Genomic DNA, 23,592 nt, shown 5'->3' on the forward strand with positions numbered 1-23,592 from the left:
GGTCTTCTACAAAAGCAATGTATACTTTTAACCACTGAGCTATCTCTCCAGCCCTACTATTTTAGGTTACATTAAGTTACATAATTTCTGTGTAGTCCTGCTGTACTATATATATATATATATATATATATATATATATATATATAGCACTTCTATTAAGCCTTGCTTATTACAATACTGCTAAGCACTCACAGAAAATATGAAGATGAATAAGCATCGTATGTACAATAAAACGAATTCAACAAAGCTAACATCTGATCTTCATATAACTGTCATGTATCATGAAAGCCCCTTTTTTAAAACATAAAACTTGTGGTCTAGAGAGATGGCTCTGGTTTAGAGCACCTATTGTTCTTGCAGAGAACCTGGGTTCACTTCCCAGCATGTACATGGTGGCTCACAACCATCCCTAACTCCAATTCCAGGAAACCCTATGGCCACTTCTGACCTCTGCTGGAATCTACACACACGAAGGTAGACACTCATACACATAAAACAAAAATATCTTTTAAACACCATAAACATAAAAACTCTTCCTGCCTCACACAACCACACTAAACTTAGGTGTGAGAAAGACCTGTTTGTGGAGTGTAAGCTTCCTGGCTCTTACTCACTACTCAACATAAAAGTTACAAGGTAAGGAGCAGGGCAAGAAGAGGATACAACGCAAACTGAAAAGTCATTATTCACCTCAAAACCAAGAGATTGAGATGAAACATACAAACCTAGAAACCCAAGCACTTGGGAGGATGAGATAAGAAGATCATGAGTTCAAGACCATTATGAGCCATGCAGGTAAGTCAGACACAGTGGCAATTACCAGTAATCTCTGCATGTGGGAGCCCTTGGTCAGAGGATTTCCTAAAGTTTGCAGCCAGCCTGGCTAGCCAGCGCTACAAAGCAAAAACTTGCCTCAAAAAAATAAAAAGCGGGGCCTGGAGAGATGGCTCAGTGGTTAAGAGCTCTTCCAGAGGTCCTGAGTTCAAATCCCAGCAACCACATGGTGTCTCACAACCATCTGTAATGGGGATCCAATGCACTCTTCTGGTGTGTGTGAAGACATCGACAGTGTCTTCACTTATATGAAATAAATAAATCTTTAAAAAAAAAAAAAAAAGGTACAAAAAAGCAAAATGTGAGGTGACCATGAATCCTAAGTCAAAAGACCATAAATCTTCAACAATTGAGTTCAAAGATACAAACTAGTAAGATGACCAGGGACAACACGCAAGAAACATAAAAGCAGATGAATGAAGTAAGAAAATCAACCTTGAATGTAGAAAAGAAAGCCAGTAAAATAAGAGAAATTCAGCAAGAAAATTGCAGTTAAAATAAAATAAAATAAAAAGCAGGGGCTGGAGAGACTGGGCGGGTCATAGGATAGGACCCACTGCTCTTGCCGAAGCTCCAGGTGCAGCTCCCAGTACCCACGTGGTGGTTCACAGAAACAGCTATCTGTATCGGCACATCTAGGGCTTCTGAGTAATGATGCCTTCTGACCGCTGTGGGCACCAAACACACGTGCAGTGCACAGACATATACATGTAGGCAAAACACACAAACACAGCTTTTAAAAAATCTGAAAACAAAAGAGCTTGACATACTTGTCTATTCGTATGGAGTTCCCAAGATGACTCCAGCTGAGTTGCTATATTTCTGAGTGTCACCACCACCCCACGAGGCATGCTTTCAACAGCTTTAAAGTGGTCGTCATACAAGTCTCGAGCCATAGTTCGTACCTAACGAAGTAAGCAAAGTAATTATAAATGTCACGACGATTAGCAGCTTAACCACTCCTGAGCTCATTCTCCGCCCCCCTCCTCCCAGGCACTTGCTCGGACTGTCAAGAAATGAGACTGTGAGGCTGTGGGGACAGTCAGAAGTCTGCCTAACACGAATGTCAAGGTCAACCCTCACCTCCACACAACTTAACAAAAAAGGACCATTTTGTCCCGTGTCAGCTTCCACACCATTGTTATTCTCACTTACACATTCTAAGTGCTAGAAAGACACTCTAGTAGATTTTAAATGTTTACTAAAATAACTCTTTAGAATGTCCTAGAGTGTCCTTTCTTTTTTAAAAAAAAAAAAAAAAAGGAGCTTATTCACAGTTAACTAATTAGAAATACAAATGAACACCAACCCTCCCCTAAAAAGGCTGTCGTGGAACTCTTACATAGAGGAGGCTGGCTTTAAACTCAGAACTCTTCCCTCTTCTACCTCCCAAGTACTGGGATTAAAAGTATATGACAGAACTTCCAGTGAGTAAGATATTTCTGTCTGAAATATTTCAATATATATTGAGTTGAATGTAATATCTAACCTTATGCTTTTTCAAAAGAAGCACACAAAGGCAAAACAATAATAATTAAATAATAATAATGATGATAATCACGTAGCTACAGAGGATAAGGACTAAATCTGGGTCCTTTACTCACTGAAACATCTTAATGGCTCTAGACTGATCTTTAAAAACAGAGATAAATTCTTAGAAGAACTCTACAATCAGGACACATCTTCAGGATAACCCAGAATATTTCCAACAGAAACAGAATGAGTATCTTGTGATACAGATGGCCTAGGCTGGCCTCAAACTTTCGCTATAGCTGGCCTAGAACTCACAATCAACCTGCCTCAACTCAAAGGCACAGTCAGCATGCCTTACCACTACTACTTTTATTTTTAAAAAATATGGGGTTTTTTGCTTCAACTAAAACTCACTATTTTATCTTTTCCCTAATCTCAAGCAGCCACATACACTGTATTTTTTAGAGTATTTCCTGGGATAGGCAGCTTTTAACCTTAGCACACAGGAAAGCAGAGGCAGGCAGATCTCTGAGAGTTGAGTCCAGTCTAATAGTGTGTTCCAAGCCACCTACATAGTGAAACCCTATGTCTAAAGAAGCAAAAACTATTTTGTATAACCATTATAGATAAGATACACCTACTTGTCACCAAAAAATGTTCATTCTGATATTTTAATTTCCCTTTCCAATATGCCAAATTTAAGGGCAACTGGTAAAATAACAGCAGCCTTATACTGGCCTATTTTACTTACTTGGGTTTTTTGGTACTGGGGGTGGGGGGAGGGTGTAAATCCAAGCACTCTTCAACTGAACTATCATCCCCACTCCTCTCTTTACTTCTTGAGATGGATCTCACTAAGTTACTCAGGCTAGCCTTGAACTCACTCTGTAGCCCAGGCAAGCTTGACTTTGTTACAATCTTCCTGTTTCAGTCTCCTGAGTGGCTAGGTTATAAGCCCATGCCACCAGCCTTAACAACTAGCCATGCTTTCAAAGAACAATGTACATCTGATAAATAAAACTTTAAAGTTAATACTCTGGTCTCTAAGTGCTTAGGTTTGGGCTTGATTTGTGTGGATATGCCAGGAGCCAGGTTGGGCAGACGCTCTACACTATACTCCTAGGCTCCTGGTCTCTAGCATCCTAAGTTCAGCTAAGTCAGCCATCAAAACAAGCATTACAATGATCTAAATCAAGAACCAAGCAGTTAAGCTGCACCACTCTGAAGTACTGAGTTGGGCTTATGAAGCGACATGATCATCTTTAGTTTATTATGTACTGTGAGTATGCACGTGTGTACCATGGAGATAACTGACAGTACGTTTTCTTCCAGTGTTGAGTTTCCTGGACCAACTGAGGCTGTCAGGGTTGACAGCAAACACCCTTACCCACTGAGTCATCTCCCTGGCAGGAAAACCAAAAATGAAACTCAAGTTTCACTATTTTTCTCACTAATTCCAATTTTCATGGATTTTAAGCTAAACACAATGTTGGGTAAAATTAACAAAGAGAAAAGGCATAACTAAAAATGTTCTCTTAGGGAAGCTGAGATTGTGTTGAGCCTTTTCAATGCTCATCAGCTGTCACTGTGAGTTACCAATCAGCATAAAAGGGGGACAGAAAACTGTACAGCTGTACCTTTTGCTTTGTTTTCTCCAACTTGGATTTGAGTTTTCTGCCTCTTTTGCCAGTCCAGCCAGTCACAAACTCTGAACCTGAGAGGGAGGGGACAGCACAAAGAGTCAAAGCACTTACTTCACAGAGTGCACTCTCTTATACTACAGTATCTCACCTGCAGAGCCCTCAGCCTCACACTTACCCAGAGAGGTTTCTGCAGTAAACGAATGTTTAGTTCCTCTATTAGATTCAAATACAAAACCAGGCAAATCTTCTTTCAGTATTGTAGCTTGCTGACCATCTGAGTTATGAATAGCAATTTCTCCTTCTTTCAAGCATGTTAATGACCAGTTCCCTACGGTCAGTTTCGTGGGTCCCGGTGCTGACAGTATAGGTTGACTTGAAGTAGATGGCTTTACTTGGCCTCGGGCTCTTTGTAACTTCTCTAAGAATTCACTTCTGCTTTCTATAAAGACAAAATACTTGCTTTAAAAAAATCTGCTGTTTCAAATCTACCGGCTTACTGAAATGTAACGTCTAGAAAGTCAGTATGAAGAGTTTTGTTCTCCAGCACCTTCTGAGTTTTTAACCTAGCTCAGGCTTAAACCAACTCTCCAGACATGTTTTTTTCTTGGTAACTACAAATGAGGCTTCTGAGAAAAGATGTAACGAGACATCTACATAACACATGCAATTAACCATTTCATAACAAAAGAAATGATGAGATTAAAAGAACCTACAGCAGTGTTCCTTGGCACATAACAAGGAAAAGAAGTATTTTCTTAATACATCTTTTAATTTTTTGGAAGTAGGGTTTTAGATAGTCCAGGCTGTCCTCTAACTCACCATACAGCTGAGGATAATACTGAATGCCTAATCATCTTGTCTCTAATTCCCATATGCTGGGATTACAGATATATATCACCATGCCATGCTACAGTACAAGTACAAGTGATTTTCTCTACTTAAAAAAAAGAAAAAAGAAAAAGAATATCAACAACAGTGGCAAAACTATGAGCCATAAAACCACATTGCATAAGCTAAGAAAATACTTTTAATTAGAGTTTTACCTGAACTATCCGATCCACCTTCAGGACTACCACTTGAATACATGGTAGCAAGTTTTCCATCCAAGATAAATCTGAACCATCCATTACTGCCATTAGATAATTCCAAAGCTGCAGCATCACTCCAAATATATAAGCAGTCCCTTCCTCTAATTATTGACCAGTCTCTCCAATGATACGGTTTACCTTGCTGCAATTCCTTAGCATCTTCCTGTGGTTCGTCTTCCTAAATATGTAGAATGATTCCATGAAATATTTGCAATAATTTCAATTCAAATATTCACAAGCATTTAAAAAACATGAATATGAACCAGGCTTATAATTAAGACATCTAAAATATATTAGTTGCTTGAAGTTCAATGCATATTATAATAAACTAATTACCTATTAACTAAATTTTAAATAATATCTTAAGATAATAACTATGTAAATTATATCATATGCAGATTATACACACTGGTATATTACTCAGCTATTTAAATAAACAGAATGAAATCCTGTTACTGCAACACCATGCATAACACAAGAGCACAGAGTGTGTTAAGGGAAATAAATCTGACACAGAAAATCGTGACTGCCATGAGCTCTCACTTCTGTGAAAATTAAAATAGTATTTGGGAAGAGAAGAAGAAAATGGCCTCTAAGACAGAAAGGGGGGAGGGGGACTGGAAACACAATGAAGTTGGGTAATAGGTACAACATATAGAAAGTTCTAATTTTCTACAGCACAGCAGGGTGACCAAATCTACAACAATTTATTAGAATTAGGAGTCTTGAAGAATCTCAATATACACAAAAATCCAGCGTTTGAAGTAAAAACGTATATCACCCTGATCTGATCATCACACGTTGAATATACTAATCATGTTATGCTGTATCCAACAATGTAATTATGTGCCAGTTATATATTAAAAAGAAATGAAAGTCTTAGGGGCTCTCAGAGACTGAACCACCAACCAAAGAGCAAACACAGGCTGGACCTAGGTCCTGAACACATATGTAGCAGATGTGCAACTCAGTCTTCAAGTGGGCTCCCCAACGGCTAGAGCCGAAGTTGTCCCTAAAGCTGTTGCCTGTCTGTGGATCCCATTCGCCTGACAGGGCTGTGTTGTCTGCCTCAATGGGAAAGGATGCGCTTAGCCCTGCAGAAACCTGATGTGCCAGGGTGGGAGAATATCCAGGGGAGGCTTCCACCCTCTCAGGAGAAGGAGAGGGGTGGAATGGGGAGAGGAACTGTGTGAAAAGAAGGGGACAGTGACTAGGATGCAAAATGAACGAATACATACATACATACATACATACATACATACATACATGAGAAAAATAAATATATGAATAAGATTCCAAACACCAGTTCCTAATCAGGTAAATCAAATAAACTGTTTTTGACAAAGGGTCTCACGCAGCCAAGACTGGGTATCATGTACCTCAAAGGGTAGGGATCCAAAGATGACCTTATACTTCTGGCTTAGAAAATGATTTTTAAGAACTGAAATAAAATTAATCTATAAGGACATTTTACTTTAGCCTAGAAGCTACAATTTTTACTGACATTTGGAGAATGAGAATAGAGCTGGTGAAACGGTTCATCACTTGAGGGTTCCTGTTGCTAAGTCTGACAACCCGAGAACCTCTGGAACCCACATGGTGGTAGGAGAGAACAAATTTCTGAAAGGTATCCTCTGAGCATACCATATACACATAATAGTTAAATATTAAAAAGTAGAGTTGATAATATGTCAGATATGACATGTGCCCATAATCCCACCCTTAGGATACAGAAGCAGGAAGATCATAAGTTTAAGAACAGCCTACACAGGAAGTTAAAATCCAGCCTGAATTACATTTTGAGATGTCTGTCAAGAAACCAAGGGTTGAAAGCTAGAAAGATGGCTCAGCGGTTAAGAGAACTGCTCTTCCAGAGGTCCTGAGTTCAAATCCCAGAAACCACATGGAGGCTCACAGCCATCTGTAATGAGATCTGATGCCCTTTTCTGGTGTGTCTGAAGACAGCTACAATGTACTTGTATATAATAATGAATAAATCTTTGGGCCAGAGCAAGCAGGGACTGAGGGAGCAGAGTAACAACATAGTATTAACATCTTTTTTTTAATTGCAAGATATGGATTATAGTTGATAGAGAATTTACAGTGCATTAATTCTAGTTTGTAACCAAAAAAAGTACCATCTAATCCTTGAGATGACTTTTTTTTCCTCTTTCTTTCCTTTGTGGTAGGGTGCTGTGGACTGAACTCAGTCAGGGCCTAATACATCCTACGCCTAAGTTCTGCACCTTCCACCCCATCTACAGGTCTTTCATTCAAGAACTGGTCCCAACAATCTGAACCAAGGCCCTGACATCTTTTTGTAAACAGTATGCATGCCTGAATTCCAGGTCAGAAACACGGTGGGGTATAATGGAGACACTGCTATTAAGGACAAGAAACTTTGAACACTGTCTTCCTATTAAATATTAGTTGTAGGTAATGATTGTTTTTGACAGTTCTGGGGTTCAACCTCCAAATATCGTTCATATTTGACACAACGTAAGAGGTTGTGCTGGGGTGTTTTGATAGAGTATCTAGGTTTAAACAGTATATACTTTATATACCGTGTATACTTTGATCTCCAAACATTTTTGAATGAACATACACAGGCTGGCTGTGGTGGCTGTGCCTGTAAATTTCAGTACTTGGGAGGCTGGGCTCAGGTTCACCCTCAACAAAAGAGAATTAGCGGCTAGATGGGATCTTGTCTCCAAAAAAATCTACACACACATAAGTACCTATAAAAAGTGATAAAGCAGGGACTGGAGAGATGGCTCAGCAGTTAAGAGCACTGACTGCTCTTCCAGAGTCCTGAGTTCCATTCCCATCAACCACCCATAATGAGATCTGATGCCCTCTTCTGGTGCATTTAAAGTCACCTACAGTGTACTTATGTATAATAATAAATAATCTTGGGCCAGAGCAAGCAGGGACTGAGTGAGTGGAGTTGAGACCAGAATGAGTGGGGCCAACTGGAGCGAGCAGAGGTCCTAAAAAGTTCAATTCCCAACAACCACATGAAGGCTCACCACCATCTGTACAGCTACAGTGTACTCATATACACAAAATAAATAAATAAACCTTTAAAATATATGTGTGTATATGTATGTATGTGTGTATGTATGCATACACACACACACACACACACACACACACACACACACGTTTCCTTTAAAACAAAACAAACCCTGTTCTCAATATAACAACCAGGACCACTCACCTTTTCTGGTTTTGATTCCTCTTCATTCTCATCATCAGAAGAAGGGCCTGCCAAAGCTGACACTTTGCTAATTACACCAAGTCTGGCGAGCTGATCCAAAAAAATATCACCACCTTTATCCACTAGATCCCTTATGATCTGCAAAGCCAGCAAGTGGCCATCATCGTCATCCTGGGGAGGGAAAGGGGGAGCAGATGAGAGCAAGGAAGTCACGGGAAAGAGCGCTCAACACAGCGGCCATCTGAATGTCAGCGCAATGCTTTTACTTATGGATGACGCGACAAAGGAAGATGAGAAACCAACCTCTTGATCAAGGACAGTTGCAGTGATTTCCACTAGTGTTGTGGGCAAATTGTGACCAACGTCAGAATCACAAACTTCTTTTAACAGTGCTTCAGAGCAAAAATGAATCATTTTTCGGATTAAAGCAAGACTGGCTTTCCTTAAGAAGGGAAAAAAGAATTTTATGTAACAAAAAGCTCAAATTAGATATTTGGCTATGCATTAGTAAAAACGTTTTTCCAACAATTCTATAAGTGCTAATAAAGAGGATATACTTGAGAATAGCAAAAAATTAAAACTCCATGCTATGACAACAGTTTATGCTTACTTTTTAGTTGGCTTACTTCATATTAATACGTTGTTAATCAAAACTAATTGTCCTGAATAATCTTGTTAAATGCTGTTTTATGTATCATTTAACCAGCCTGGCTGCTGAAACAGCATGTTAATTTTTTAAAAAGGAGTAAAAAAGCAAAGAGAACTGGTATGAGTTATTACTAACCGAAAATTTCCTATAACTCAAAATACAAAGCTCTAGTCAAATATTTTTTTAGTTACTTTCGCTCTTCGGCAATTTGAAAACTCCACACTCATTGTAGCTATTTCTCAAATAAACAAAGACACAAGATACTAATCTCCCAGTTACAAATGCTTTGTTAACTCCCATCCTTCATTACTGTCACTGGGAACACAGTAGGCACCCAAAGCCACACAATCAAGTTCCATTTTACAAATGGCCTGTTCTTTTAAAATACATAAAATTACCAAAAAAAAGTTATACGACTCACTGCAATCCATTTAATTCTATCCTGAGGACCTAACAATACTCTAGGCACCAAGCTATAGTACAGTTACCCTTGAGGTGACCAGACAGAAGGATCCAGTGGCAATATACTCCTGCCATCCCAGTGTCTCCCTCACTGACTCTCCCTGCACCAGGACCGCCACCACCCATCAGTTTTGTTTGTTTGTTTTTGTTGATTGGTTGGGGATTTCTTTTTTGGTTTTTGAAGACAGGGTTTCTCTATGTAGCTCTGGCTGCCCTGAAACTCAATCTATAGAAAATATGCTGGTCTCAAAGTCATAGATCTACCTGCTTCTGCCTCCGAAGTGCTGGGATTAAAGTCACACACACACAGGTATATATAATGTTATATAATGTACGTTTATATTACATACATTAGTATATGTGTGTGTGTGCACTAGGAACACGTGCTCTAACAGAGTTACATCCCTGGTCATTCTAACCCTGTCTAGCTGAATTCTTAACATCACAATTTCTGAATAGAAATCTAAATTATTATAAGCTGAAATACAAAAAAAAAAAAAAAAAAAAAAAGTGAGTGGACAGAGGTCAGACAATTTTATTGGGATTAGTCAAAGACTGCTACATTTTTGAAAAATTACTGAGTACAGTAGTTTTAGATAATGAATTAAGAACAGTGTAAAAATTAGTCTCCTGTTCTCTGGCTCTGTGCCTGTCTCTCTCTCACACATACACACTTGGACCCATTATGAGGCAGGAATTCTTTCTGCCTCATATTTTGAAACATTACAACTCTTTAAACCATACAGCAAACCACATGAAGTAGGTTTTGTTATTGAAGAATGTTTAAGAAAATAGAAATAACAAATCCATTTGAATTCACTTTCCTTTATCAGCATATTTTTATACATACATATAAATGTGATACAAACTTCCTAATTAACACTACTTTATAAATTAAGTTCTCTTAAAAGTATTTTTCTATTACATTAAAAATAGCATCATTTAGGGAAAGCAAGTTTTTTCCTTTAATACACAGAAGAGACTAATCCATCTAAGCACTTAAACACTTTTATACAGACTGAATGCATATGCGTTCAGCATCCACACTTGAAAACTGATTTTTAAAAGGCCAGAAACCCAAGTGTGGTGGCTCAGACCTATAGTTCTAATACACAGTTACAGGCATGATGATTGCTAGCCTGGGACACCATGAAGCTAAAAGGCTTCTGTACAGCAAAGGACATCAAGGTACTGATGAGACAGTTGCTGTATACGTCTGACAGGGCTAGTACCTAGAATATACAGAGGAAAAAACACCTAACCATGAAAAAAAGAACTCAAAAATTGGAGCATGGCCAGGTGTTGGTGGCGCACGCCTTTAATCCCAGCACTAGGGAGACAGAGGCAGGTGGATTTCTGAGTTCAAGGCCAGTCTGGTCTACAGAGTGAGTTCCAGGACAGCCAGGGCTATACAGAGAAACCCTGTCTCAAAACAAACAAACAAACAAAAAAAAAAATTGGAGCATGGATATGTTTAGAGAGTTCACGAAAGATAGGAAAACAAATGCCTATGTGGATGTGTGAAAAGGGAAACAATTACTCAGTGTTGGTAGAAATAAAACTAAGTATAGCCACTGTGGAAATCAGTGTGGCAATTCCTCAAAAAGCTAGAAACAGATCTATCTATGATCCCACTGTCCCACACCTGGGCAGATACCCAAAGGATTCTATATCATACTCTAGAGTGATTTGCTCAACTGCTGTTCTATTTATAGTAACCAAGAAATGGAAACAGCATAGATTTCCATCAACTGGAGAATGGATAATGAAAATGTGGTGAATATATACCGTGGAATATTATTTAATAATTAAGAAAAATGAAATTTGCAGGTTAAAGGGTCAACAACAGTTATGAGTGATATAGCCCTGACTTAATCAAACCAACATGACACATGGTTGTTTGGGGATACTAGATTTCAGGACTATTAACTTTCAAACATTTTCTCTTAAACCAGAAGCCAGGTGTGGTGGTGCACAGCTTTTAAGGCCAGTTCTTGGAGTAAGAGGCAGGCAGACAGATCTCTGTGAATTGCTAGCCTGGTCTACACAGTGAGTTTCAGGTCAGTCAGGGCTACATAGTACAAAATACAAAATAAAATAAACCAGAAGAGATGATGTTCATATTTCCAGCCTAATTTATATCATGTTTTCAGATATTAAAACAAATCCCAGATCCTTCTGAAAAGCGGGTGTAATCACTTATCAGTATTGCTTAGGTGCAGTGTGAAGAGCTACCTTATTGAAGGCAACATCGTGTGCTGAAATGTCTGTGCAAACACGGGCAGTAACCTCTTCAGGTACATCGGTGCCATTTCTGGATCCCCTCTGGGTTCGTTACATTCCTCTTCATCTTTGTTTGTATCTTTCTTTTTTTTGTCATCCCCTTTATTAACTGGACACATCCAATCACCTACAAAATATTATTTTAAAGAACACTTTTTGAAATGCAATTTTCTTCAAGGAAAAATATTTATATTCACTTCAAACTAAATTACCTAGAACAGGGTCCAATTTTGAACACAACAAAAAAGCCCTACCTACACTGAAAACTTAAAAATAATATTCAAATTATTCTATTTACAGAGCTTCTAAAATTATTTGTTATATGACAACCCCTTAAATTTAGAATTTTTTTTCATTCTGATTTATACATCCAGTCTCAGAAACAGAAACGGGGCCAGAGAGAAGATTCAGTGTTTACAAACATGTCTCTTCTGGAAGAGCTGACTTTTCTGTAGTACTCGCTCGCTCTCTCTCTCTCTCTCTCTCTCTCACACACACACACACACACACACACACACACACACACTCTATAATATATAAAATTATTTGGCTTTCTAAGGACAATGCGTTCATATAATGTTAGGATGTCTGTAGAAATTCACAGGAAACCCAAATGGCCTAAAAGGAAAGAACACATAGCTAACCTGGAGACTGGAGAATTGCCACTACTTCACTGTGGCCTCTTTCTCGAGCTTTATCCAATGGTGTTTTCCCATCTTCATCTCTGAGATCCGGATTTGCACCATGCCGTAACAGAGTCTTATAAAGAAAAGCATTTCATTTAAATACAACATTTCTTCAATCATTCAACTCTACAATTTAAAGATCTTCTGGCAGCTGGAGAGACGGCTGCGCAGTCAGGAGCACTTACTGCTCTCAGAGGGCCTGGGATCGCATGGATCTCAGAGATGCCCACAATGCCACGGTGGCTCACAACCACCTGTCACTCTCACTGCAGGAAATCCTACCCCCTCTGACCTACAACAGCTCCTGAACACAAGTGGTGCACATACATACACAAAAGCATACAAACACATAAAAAATAAAAGTAAAAAAAAAATACATTAAAAAAAATCATCAAAAAGGCAGATACTAATTAATACCCACCTCCCCTTGTACCTATCACCTTAAAAGCAAATGTTCATATCTCAAAAAAGTATACATAATTTCATTAGTGATTTACCATCCCTAAATTAAGATAACTCAGATCTGACTCTGTCACTTCTTCGAACTCCTCCCGGTTTTTATGTAACAGAAGTACTGCTTGGTTTATGGTAGGCAATCAGTCCCAGCATGTTCTACACAGCATCACTTACCAGTTCCATGACCAAACAATGCATCAAGATTTGCCCCTTTCCTCTGTGTCCTGTTAAATGTTTTATAACCTCATGGTGAGTCTAGTTAATCATAATGGCTCAAACCCTTCTTTTATGATGATGGAACCGATACAACTTAAAAATAGCTGAAACAGAGTAGACCCCAAATGTTCTACACTAGGTCTGATCCCCAGAATGGGACTGCAGGGAGAGGATTCTCTCTAAAATAAAGACCTGCTTTGTTTACTATTACTGAAGTACCATCAAAGGTCTGGCTCTCTCTCTAAAAATCAGCCACTTCAAATTGCTAGTCTCTACATGTCAAGAGACTGCCTTTCTCTAGTTAGAAAGAAAAGCCACCCAAGGATCATGATCAGAATCTCTATCATGGTCAAGATGGCGGCTATCGCTCCAACACCTGAGATATGCAGGGATCCGCATGCACTATATTTTTTCTAGTTCTCCCAATTCTGACAGCAGTGCAACCACTGTACAGACAAGACATCAAAACAAACCCAGTGGCTTTGTGAACATGGGCTGAGACTTGAATCCAGGTGCACTGACTTCAGAGTAGAGTAACCTTTTATTACGGCAAATTATCTCAAATAAACAGAGTCAAGTCCCATAGGACATATCTGACGGGAACACTTTTCATTTAACCTCTAGGTTTTTGAATGTTTTATTATTATTTTACACATATGGGTGTGTATCTGTGCACCATGCCTATATATGATGCCCTAAGAGACTGTCAGATCCCCTGTATTACAGTGACAGAAGGTTGTGAGCAGTACCAGTGCTAGGAATTGAACCTGGCTCCTCTGGAAAAGGAGCCAAGTGTTCTACCTGTTGAGCCATCTCTCCAGCTTATGATTTCAATTTCTCAAATTATAGAGAGGAATCTCAAAAGTGGAAGATACTATACATTTTTGTTTAAGAAACACTAAATCTATTTTTAAAAACGAATTAAAACCAGTTACAGTAGAAATGGGAGGAACAGATACAGGCAGCATGAAGCGTACACTTACCTGAATGAAATCTTTTACCATTCTAATTTCTGAACCATGTAGTGGTTAAAATAGTGCGTTAAAAGCATGGGGCTATTCAGATAGCTAAAGGGGTAAAGGTGCTTGTCACCAAATCTAGTGACCTGAGTTCAAATCCTGAGACTGACATGATGAGAACTGATCCTGCAAGTTGTCATCTGACCTGTCATGCCATGGCATAAATATGCAAACATACACACCATGGCACACACACACACACACACACGACACACACATGTGCACACATGCGCCATGGCACACATATACACACACATACACACATGCCATGGTATACACATGCACACACACACACCATGGCATACACATGTAAACACACACACACAAACACCATGGCATACACATACAAACACACCTGATAAGTAACTAAAGATTTTTTTTTTTTAATCCAAATTTTACCTTTGCTACTTGAGGTCTTCCAAAACATGCAGCATAGTGCAATGATGAGGACCTTTGGCCTCTATTAACATCAGCACCCCTCTCACAAAGAAATTCTACCTGCAAGATGATAAAGAGTCACAAAGTTGCTCTATTAATATTTCAACACTTTAATTAAACACCACCTTTTATCATCTTACCATTTCCTGAGTTCCAAATGCAGAGGCCCAGTTTAATAGAGTCTGACCCACATCATCCATAAAATTGACTTCAAAGGCTGAAAGGTAAAAAAAAAAAACTTTTTATTTTTTAGGCCAATAACACTCAACTTTTCTAAAGTTTAAACAAATTTAAAGATTGATAGATTGATATGAATATTTTATTAACTACAGAAATAAGGTATTTTGCATATTGAGGTCAACTATAAATAATCAACAAAGCTAAGGTCATCTAAGAAAAAGTATTAAAAACTTTAGTCTAGGCGTGGTGGCACACACCTGTTACCCCAGCAGACATGAGGCAGAGGCAAGAGAGGTATTACAAGTTTATGCCTACTACAAGTCTACTATACATTCTCAAGCTCTAGGCTAGCCAGAGTTACGAAGTCAAACTGTTGAGAATTGGAGGGAAGATGAGGGGGTATCAAATAATTGATGAATTACATCATCATTTTAAACACTAAATATAAAAGTGAATAAGAATGGAAAAAATAATGACACTCCTTTGAAAAGCTCTCATCCACCTTCACCTTCTTAACCCTAGTACTTAAAGTCTGTATTGGAATTCCAGGATAGGCGCTGGAGAGGCAGCATGGAAGCTAAGAGAACTTGCTGTGCTTGCCAAAGAGCAATCAGTTCCCAGCACTACCTACACAGTGGCTCACAGCCACCTAGAAGCCCCCGTTGTAGGAGATCCAACTTCTGACCTCTAAGGGTCACACAAGCAAAGTGCACATACATACATGCAGGCAAACACCAACACACATAAAATAACAATTTAAATAGGTACATTATAGACAGACAGACAGACAGAGACAGAGAGAGGAGAAGAGAAAGAACTGGCCAGAACCTTTCCATCAGACTGTCAACAAACCCATACTCAAGCATTACCATGCATCAGGCTGATAATTATCCAACTATATGAGGAGAGAATATCTAGTTAATGGCCAGCTTAGCACAACTGCTTAGCATATTGCCCAAAGGCTATCAACTAGGAATAATCTATACTTCCTTATCTTATGGGTTTTCTTTATTTGTTTACTTATTTGGGTTTTTTTTTTTTTTTTTTTTTTTTTTTTTGCTTTTGTTTTGTTTTGAGACAGGGTTTCTCTGTGTAGCCCTAGCTGTCCTAGAACTTGGTCTGTAGACCAGACTGTCCTTGAACTCACAGAGATCTGCCTGCCTCTGGGACAAAAAGTGTGTACAACCTGGCTATAAATGTTATATTTAACAGAAAAAGTTCTGACCTCCTGTGTCAATCGCATCTATGAGAGCATCAGTATCTTTACTTCGAATACAGTCTATAAGCTGCCGATGGGAGCGCTCCCCAGAACTATCCAATCTCCGCAGTCCTGGGATTCTGCCTGTAGATCCAGCGCTAGACTTAGGCAAAGCCTTTCGTCCTTCAAATAACAGCACCAAGAGGAGGTCAACCAGACGCATGGTATCAAGCACACATCTTTCATCACCCTGTAATGCACTTTCGATTGAATCTGGAAGCTCTGACCTCAGAAGATCCTAAAAAGAGAATGGGAGAAAACACCTAATATATTTGCCACTAATCAAAAACACTTTTTCCAAAAGGTCAAAAACCAAAAGATCCAAATAGCATCCTTACGTGCGTTACTAGTGGAGAGCCTCTGCAAAGCGTGGAGAGGAGACTCACAATTGTCGACACCTGGTTACTCAATTTGGAATCTGCCGCAGCAGAGGGGGCTCCTGTGGTACTGCGACCTGGTTTGCATGCTGAAGATGGTCCTGATACAGTACCACCAGCCGCTGCCATTCGAGATAACAGCTCCTCAGTTAATCCATGCTTGGCCAATGGAGCTGGGTCTACCCCACGACGAGTAAACCGGTCTGCTAGTGATGCAAAACACCGCAGAGCTCCATCCGAAACCTAACAGTGTACAACAATGTAAATAAAACTTCCCTCCTGAGATTAGCATCAAGTCATCTCAATGTACACACCAATGAAAGGCAGCCAGAGCAAAGTGATATAGTACGTGCCCTATGGGGCTTGAATGACAGCGCCATACACTGCTAACTCCATAATCTGAGAGTGTTACACACCTGTCAAAGGCTGTTTCCTCATTTATTAAACAGTTTAAAAATGCTACCGTGTCTGCTGAGAGGCAGGACATATAAAGGATGTAAGTAGTAGAAACGCAGAAAGATTAACTTAGTATGTGCAATTTGCCAACATAATCTATGAATGTGAGGTGAGATAGATCTACACTAGAAAAGGCATGAAAATTCTAGTTTTATTTTCTAACATGGTAATTCACAAAAGCTTACAAATAATGTTATATAAATACTAGGTTATTTTACTTTGGTAAGATCTAGCTTATTATTTTCAGTAAATATTGCACTAAATTAACAAACTGTGACTGAATACAAGCACAGCTATAAAAATAGTATTCCCCTAACATTTAAATTTTAAATATATTACTTTCATAATTAAATGTTTTATTTTGTGCCTTAGCCTGTAACCCTGTCTGGCCTGAGCTTAGTATGTAGACTAGCCTAGCCCAGCCTGGAATTCAGAGATGTGCCTGTCTCTCTCTGCTTTGAGTGCTTAGGATTAAAGTCCTGCACCACCACGCCTGCATTATAACACATTCCACTGCCCTCCCAAAGGCTTACAGGGTAGAAATATTAGATAAGTAAAATGAAAAGTTCAAATTATTATGTATCCGATGTATTCTAAAGAGGAAACATTTAAAGCCCCTTTTGAAAACTAAATGTATACAACAGCACTTTACTGACCTGATGATCTTCATGCTTTAATAAACTAGATAGAGACTCTACACAAATTTCTAAAGAGGAATCCTGAGGCTCCATTTTGCCACAGAGTCTCGATACCACAGCCATCGCAGAGTGTAATGTATCTTTATGAACGAGGTGTCCGCTGTCACGAATGAAGGTGAGAACACAATTCAAACCACCAGCCTCAAAGACTGCCCCTGACTCACGCGTGCAGATCAGTTCCAGCACCTGCAACAGAGACACAAGATTAGTAGAGGACAGCAACGCTAAACTGAACCTATCAGAATCACAGAAAACATAACAAACGCTCCAAATTCAGTGACTACATTCAAACAGTAAAACATGTGAAATTAAATTTTATATCAAGCCAACTTTTATTTAGGCCAATATAGGGAATGTATTATAAATGCAACCTATAATCAATAAAAAATAACTGATATAAACCAGGTAGGGTGATGCAAGTCTGCCATGCCAGCACTTGAGGGACTCAGGCAGGAGGATTTGGAACTCAAAGCCATCCTTGGCTGCAAAAGAGTACAATGCTAACTAAGCACGTGGGGAAAAAAGAAAAGAAAGAACAGAAAGTCAGTGTATCAAACCTCATCAAGGTCCAAGCTCAGCGCTCTAAACAAGTGATGTCACTGGTGATGTTCCTGGCTGTTCTCAGGAGACATGAACAACCCCACCCCTGACCTCAGTGGGCTTGAGAAGTACACCTTTGGCTATTCTTCCTAGGCGCTGGCGGCTGGACTGGAACCAATAACCAAACGAGGGTCTCTGGCCTTTTTCTGGTTGTTGGTTTTTGTTGTTGTTGTTGTTATTTTTTGTTTTTGTTTTTGTGGTCCTTTGGATTATTCGTTGTTTCTGAAGTAGCAAACTACCAATAATAGTTTACAAAATATACCTTCCAATGCTATAAAATATGAATTATGTAACAAAAGCAGCAGCATAGCACCTTATAAATAAAGTTTTCAGAAGGAAATTAGAGGCAGGGAGCTCTCTGTGATTGTGAGACCAGCGGGAGCTAACACAGTGAGACCCTGTTTCAAAACAGACAATCAAAAAAATAAAATAAAATCAATCATAGCCAAACCTACAATAAAGAGCATCATAAAATATAACTGTCGTGGACTCTCTAAAAAGGACAGTGTCTAGGGAAAAAAAAAAATGAAAAAATAATATCAATTATAAGATTTAATCCTGAGTACTTTTTTCAGTCAACAAAAAACATGTTTGGCAACCAGAGTCTACCAACTGCATACTGTATGTAACAGACTCACTTGATTTACAAAGAATAGTAACACTGTAGTTTGACAGAATGTTATCATTCTTAGGATATATGTGTTAAAATATTTATATATGAGCTGTGATGAACATAACTAATCTTCAAGGGATCAGAGAGAAGGGACTAAAGAAGAGAAGGAAGTAGAGGAAAAGAAAAACTGTTAACTGGCAAATCAGAGTGAACAGAAGATGTTAACTGTACCATCCTTTCAACTGTAGGTCTCAACTTTAGAAAACAGGCTGGAAATATAACTCAACTGGCAAAGCACTCGCCTATAACGCTCATCATAAACAAAAAGGGGGAAAAAAAAGAAACTTTTAGTTGGGTATAGTGAGCACACACACCTACATTCTCAATACCTAGAAACAACAGGCAAAAGCCAGGCGTGGTGGCGCACGCCTTTAGAGGCAGACGGATTTCTGAGTTCGAGGCCAGCCTGGTCTACAGAGTGAGTTCCAGGACAGCCAGGGCTACACAGAGAAACCCTGACTCGAAAAACCAAAAAAAAAAAAAAAAAAAAATCTTTTGAGTTCAACGCCAATTTGCCTACATAACAAAACCTTGTCTCAAAAACCTCAAATAGGGAACTGAGATGTAGCTCAGTTGGTGAATTCAAGGCCAGTCTGGGCTACACAGCAAGACCCTGACTCAAAAATACAAAATAAAACAATCCAAAAGTATGCGCTAAATATTCCTAATAAACGACGTAATTGGTGTTGATACTTTCAAAGATGCACAAAATTTACAGTAATTCTTACAAGGAGCGTGTGTGTGTGTGTGTGTGTGTGTGTGTGTGTGCGTGTGTGCGTATCTCTGTGTATACATGCTCACACAAATGCAGGTGCCCATGGAGACCAGAGAAATTAGATCCTCCCTAGAGCTGTGGTTACAGTGGCTGTTAGCCATCCAATGTGGATGCTGGAAACCAGTCTGGTCCTTTGTAAGAACAGCAAACGCTCATAACTGCTGAGCCATCTTGGTGGCAACTAAAACAGATTATTCATGAGACGATAATAAAATAACTAAGTCGACCAGTCCTAAAACCAGACCTCCTAATCTTCAAATCTCTGCTGTCACGACTACCTGCTCAAGTGCACTGATTTTTTGCATCTGTAAAATAGCTACAATATTAATGGTATCACGCACAAAACTACCATGATGACTTAAAAATGCTCAGAATTCTGCCTGTACTGGGTACTAGTATTTGTCATGGTGAACTTTGTTACTATTTTTATACACAATTAACTCTGGGTAAAAGCATGAATAACTTCTCTCAAGTGCTAGTGACGACCAGAACTAAAACCCCCCAAGCAAAGCAGGAAGCATATCTCTCTACCTTTAGCCGTCATCCAGATTTCATTTCCCAACCTTTAAGGAACCTTTGATACCACAATGGTTGTCACTTAAGACTATTGTCAACCACTCTCAAAGAAAAATGATGAGAGATTTTGACTTTTTCAGTAAGATGTACTTTTTATTTGTACTTACCTTTACACACTGTTCAGCTAAATCTCTGCTGGTCCTGTTGTTAAGTTCAACCACCACCAAGCGATTACAAAGTGCTTTTACAGCTCCATCCACCCCCACTATCCTCCGGGTGCACTCTGCAGAAACATCCAGGTAGTATGTGATGGCACGGGCTGTCACCTCTAAGACATTGTCTGGAGCACTTTCATCAAGGAAAATTTTGCAGAGAGCTGGCAGGAAAGTACGAGGTGGACATCTACAGTGAAAGAAATCATATTACAATTAGGATTACTAAACAAAACATTAACAACATTATTTTCAATATTATATGTAAACATTAGGTAGTATTTTCACATTATTTTGTTTCCTCTACAATACTCACACCCAAATTTCATCACTGGGCAAATACCAAGCTGGAACTGTTTAAAGCAACAGCACTATTTTGAAATGTTAATCTCCTTCAAATAGTTAAGTATTCCTGTTCCTTAAACCTAATAAAACCAGTGGATATAACATTTAATGTATCCCTTTACTTCAAGACCAGGTATGAGTGCATGGGTGTATATATATATATATATATGTGTGTGTGTGTGTGTGTGTGTGCATGAGCGCATTTAAGTGCACACATGTCATAGCTCAGGAGTTAAAGGTCAGAAGACATTTTGTGGGAGTCACTTCTCTCCTTCCATCGTGTGGGGATCAAACTCAGACATCAGGGTTGAGAGCAGGCACCTTTCCCATTAAACTATCTTACCAGCCACAGTTCATATTTTATATAAGCAGGCACCTCTTTGAAACCTCAACAACTGGATTAAAGCAGAAAATAACAGCTCTGTAGTCTTTATAGGCCTATTTCCTCATTAGAAAAGCAAAGACAGCTAGAGAAAGTACCCAAGGAGCTAAAGGGATCTGCAACCCTATAGTTGGAACAACATGATGTACTAACCAGAACCCCGGAGCTCTTGTCTCTAGCTGCATATGTATCGAAAGATGGCCTAGTCGGCCATCAATGGAAAGAGAGGCCCATTGGACTTGCAAACTTTATATGCCCCAATATAGGGGAATGCCAGGGCCAAAAGAATGGGAATGGGTGGGTAGGGAAGTGGGGGGCGCTATGGGGGACTTTTGGGATAGCATTGGAAATGTAATTGAGGAAAATATGTAATAAAAATATTAAAAATCAAAAAAAAAAAAAGAAAAGCAAAGACAGTATATAAATAACACCTACTTTACATGGTTATCATAAAGGAGAAATTAGACATTAAAGTTAACTCAGCACCTGTAGAATTTAATCCAGTAACATGGCTGCTCTGGCAAGGGATCTCATCCAAAGACTTTCTAGGTCTGTGTGATCTGGCTGGAATACAGACACAACCTCTAATCCCAGGAGACAGAGGCAAGAAGATATCTGAGTTCAAGGTCAGTCTATGAAGTTTTAACCTCATAGAGTCTCTAATTTTCAGTGTAATTAACTTTATCTCTGAGGAACAAACAAACCTAAGATACTCTATATAATACACAGTTTATTTTATGCCAACCATAATGAAAATCTACTTTGCATACTTTGTTTCCCCTTTTTGTTTTCTGAGACAAGGTTTTACTATGTAGCCCAGGCTAGCCTGGAATTAACCATGGGCTGAGATTCCAAGGCTCCAGGATATTCTTCATCTATGCTTTTTTGCTCATGAGATTTTTAAGTGAAAACACAAAACACCTGATGTATAGTTGATTTTTTTACCCAGAAACGTTCTCTCTCTCTCTCTCTCTCTCTCTCTCTCTCTCTCTCTCTCTCTCTCTCTCTCTCTCTGTGTGTGTGTGTGTGTGTGTGTGTGTGTGTGTCTGCCTCCTCCCCTTCTTCCCCTGAGACAGGGTTTCTCTGTGTAGCCCTAGCTGTCCTGGAACTATATCTGTACACCAGGCTGGCCTTGAACTCAAGAGATCCACCTCCCTTTGTGTTCCAAGTGTTAGGGATAAAGGCGTGCGGCACCACACTGGGTACTTGTACTTTTCAACACTAAAGCATTAGGAGTATATTCATATGCATTTAAAATTACTAAGTTGGGAGTCTGAGGAGATGGCTCAGTGGGTAAAGTGCTTACCACAGAAGCATGAGACTGTGAATGCAGATCCAGTGGCATATGTCTATAATCCCATCCAGCACTAAGGAGACAGAGACAAGGCCAGGGGATGCCCCAGAGCTCAGTGGCCAGATAGATTAGCCAATCAGTGGAGTATTTTTGAGACAGGTAGAATGACTGGGAAGACTCCCTGTGTCAACCTGCGATTTCCACATGTGTGTGCCCCCCCCACACACACACATACGTAAACACACAAAAATCAATTAACATTTTAAAAGTTAATTTGATTTTATGTGACTGTCTATGTACACCATGCGTACCACATTGGTACCTGATGCCCACGGAGGCCAGTAGCGTGTTGGAGCCCCTGTAAGTAGAGTTATAGATGTTATGAACTGCCATGTGGGTGTTGGGAATTGAAGTAATGTCCTCTGGAATAGATCTAGTGCTCCTAAACCATGGAGCCAGCTCATACAGGCTAGCTAGAAGGACTATAGTTATGTTAGGTGAAAGTCATACAAGCCTAAAGCCTAAAGTTAGGAATGCGTACTCCTCCCCGACGCGCTCCGCTTGACTTCCCGATTTCACACTGCCTCTGCAGAAGACTTACTGGCTCTTCAGTCCTTGGTTGATGGATTTCTTTCTTAGGTTTCTTTTTTTTTTTTTTTTTTTTAAGATTTATTTATTTATTATATGTAAGTACACTGTAGCTGTCTTCAGACACTCCAGAAGAGGGCGCCAAGATCTCGTTACGGATGGTTGTGAGCCACCATGTGGTTGCTGGGATTTGAACTCTGGACCTTCGGAAGAGCAGTCGGGTGCTCTTACCCACTGAGCCATCTCACCAGCCCCTTAGGTTTCTTTCTTTAGTTAAATTTTACTGGGTTGCATAAAATGGTGAGGAAATTTCTTGCCCTCATTTCAGAAAAGCCCATGGTTGTTGATAGGTAATTAAAATTCAGCTGTATTATTAGTCATCTAGTACTTGAATACCATCCACAAACAAACAAGTCCTTCAAATATCATCTATCACTTCCTGACTACAACCACAATTCACTATGGTCTGAATCCACTGCTAAAAATAAACTAAAAACGTTTGCTTAATCAAGAAAACTGACCTCACTATAAGTTTATGACATCAATGTTAAATGTCTACTGTACCTAAAATTCCCCTACTGTCTGCAATAAATATTTAACATATCATTTTTGCCTCTAGCTTATGCATTCTAATCTCTTTCCAAGAGTTCATTCTCTTCTCTCCTATTATTATTTTTTTAAGATTTATTTATTCATTTATGTTAGTAAGTACACTGTCGCTCTCCTCAGACACATCAGACGAGGGCATCAGATCCCATTGCAGATGGTTGT

General features: G+C 39.2%; 1 protein-coding gene across 1 annotated transcript in view; it reads right to left on the reverse strand.

Moving 5' to 3' along the window:
- Positions 1 to 23,592, reverse strand: part of Hectd1 (HECT domain E3 ubiquitin protein ligase 1) — an 88,734-nt gene that overhangs the window by 46,278 nt on the left and 18,864 nt on the right. The window contains exons 3-16 of the mRNA XM_029484816.1: positions 20,168 to 20,402; positions 17,395 to 17,622; positions 16,244 to 16,525; positions 15,873 to 16,143; positions 14,608 to 14,684; positions 14,429 to 14,527; positions 12,297 to 12,411; positions 11,605 to 11,779; positions 8,562 to 8,700; positions 8,259 to 8,429; positions 4,994 to 5,216; positions 4,126 to 4,389; positions 3,945 to 4,021; positions 1,605 to 1,739 (exon numbers count right to left, since the gene is read on the reverse strand). Coding sequence (XP_029340676.1) covers positions 1,605 to 1,739; positions 3,945 to 4,021; positions 4,126 to 4,389; positions 4,994 to 5,216; positions 8,259 to 8,429; positions 8,562 to 8,700; positions 11,605 to 11,779; positions 12,297 to 12,411; positions 14,429 to 14,527; positions 14,608 to 14,684; positions 15,873 to 16,143; positions 16,244 to 16,525; positions 17,395 to 17,622; positions 20,168 to 20,402 — 2,491 coding nt within the window. The remainder of the gene's footprint in view (positions 1 to 1,604; positions 1,740 to 3,944; positions 4,022 to 4,125; positions 4,390 to 4,993; positions 5,217 to 8,258; positions 8,430 to 8,561; positions 8,701 to 11,604; positions 11,780 to 12,296; positions 12,412 to 14,428; positions 14,528 to 14,607; positions 14,685 to 15,872; positions 16,144 to 16,243; positions 16,526 to 17,394; positions 17,623 to 20,167; positions 20,403 to 23,592) is intronic.

This window comes from Mus caroli, chromosome 12, assembly GCF_900094665.2.
Source record: "Mus caroli chromosome 12, CAROLI_EIJ_v1.1, whole genome shotgun sequence".
Taxonomy (NCBI): Eukaryota; Metazoa; Chordata; class Mammalia; order Rodentia; family Muridae; genus Mus; species Mus caroli.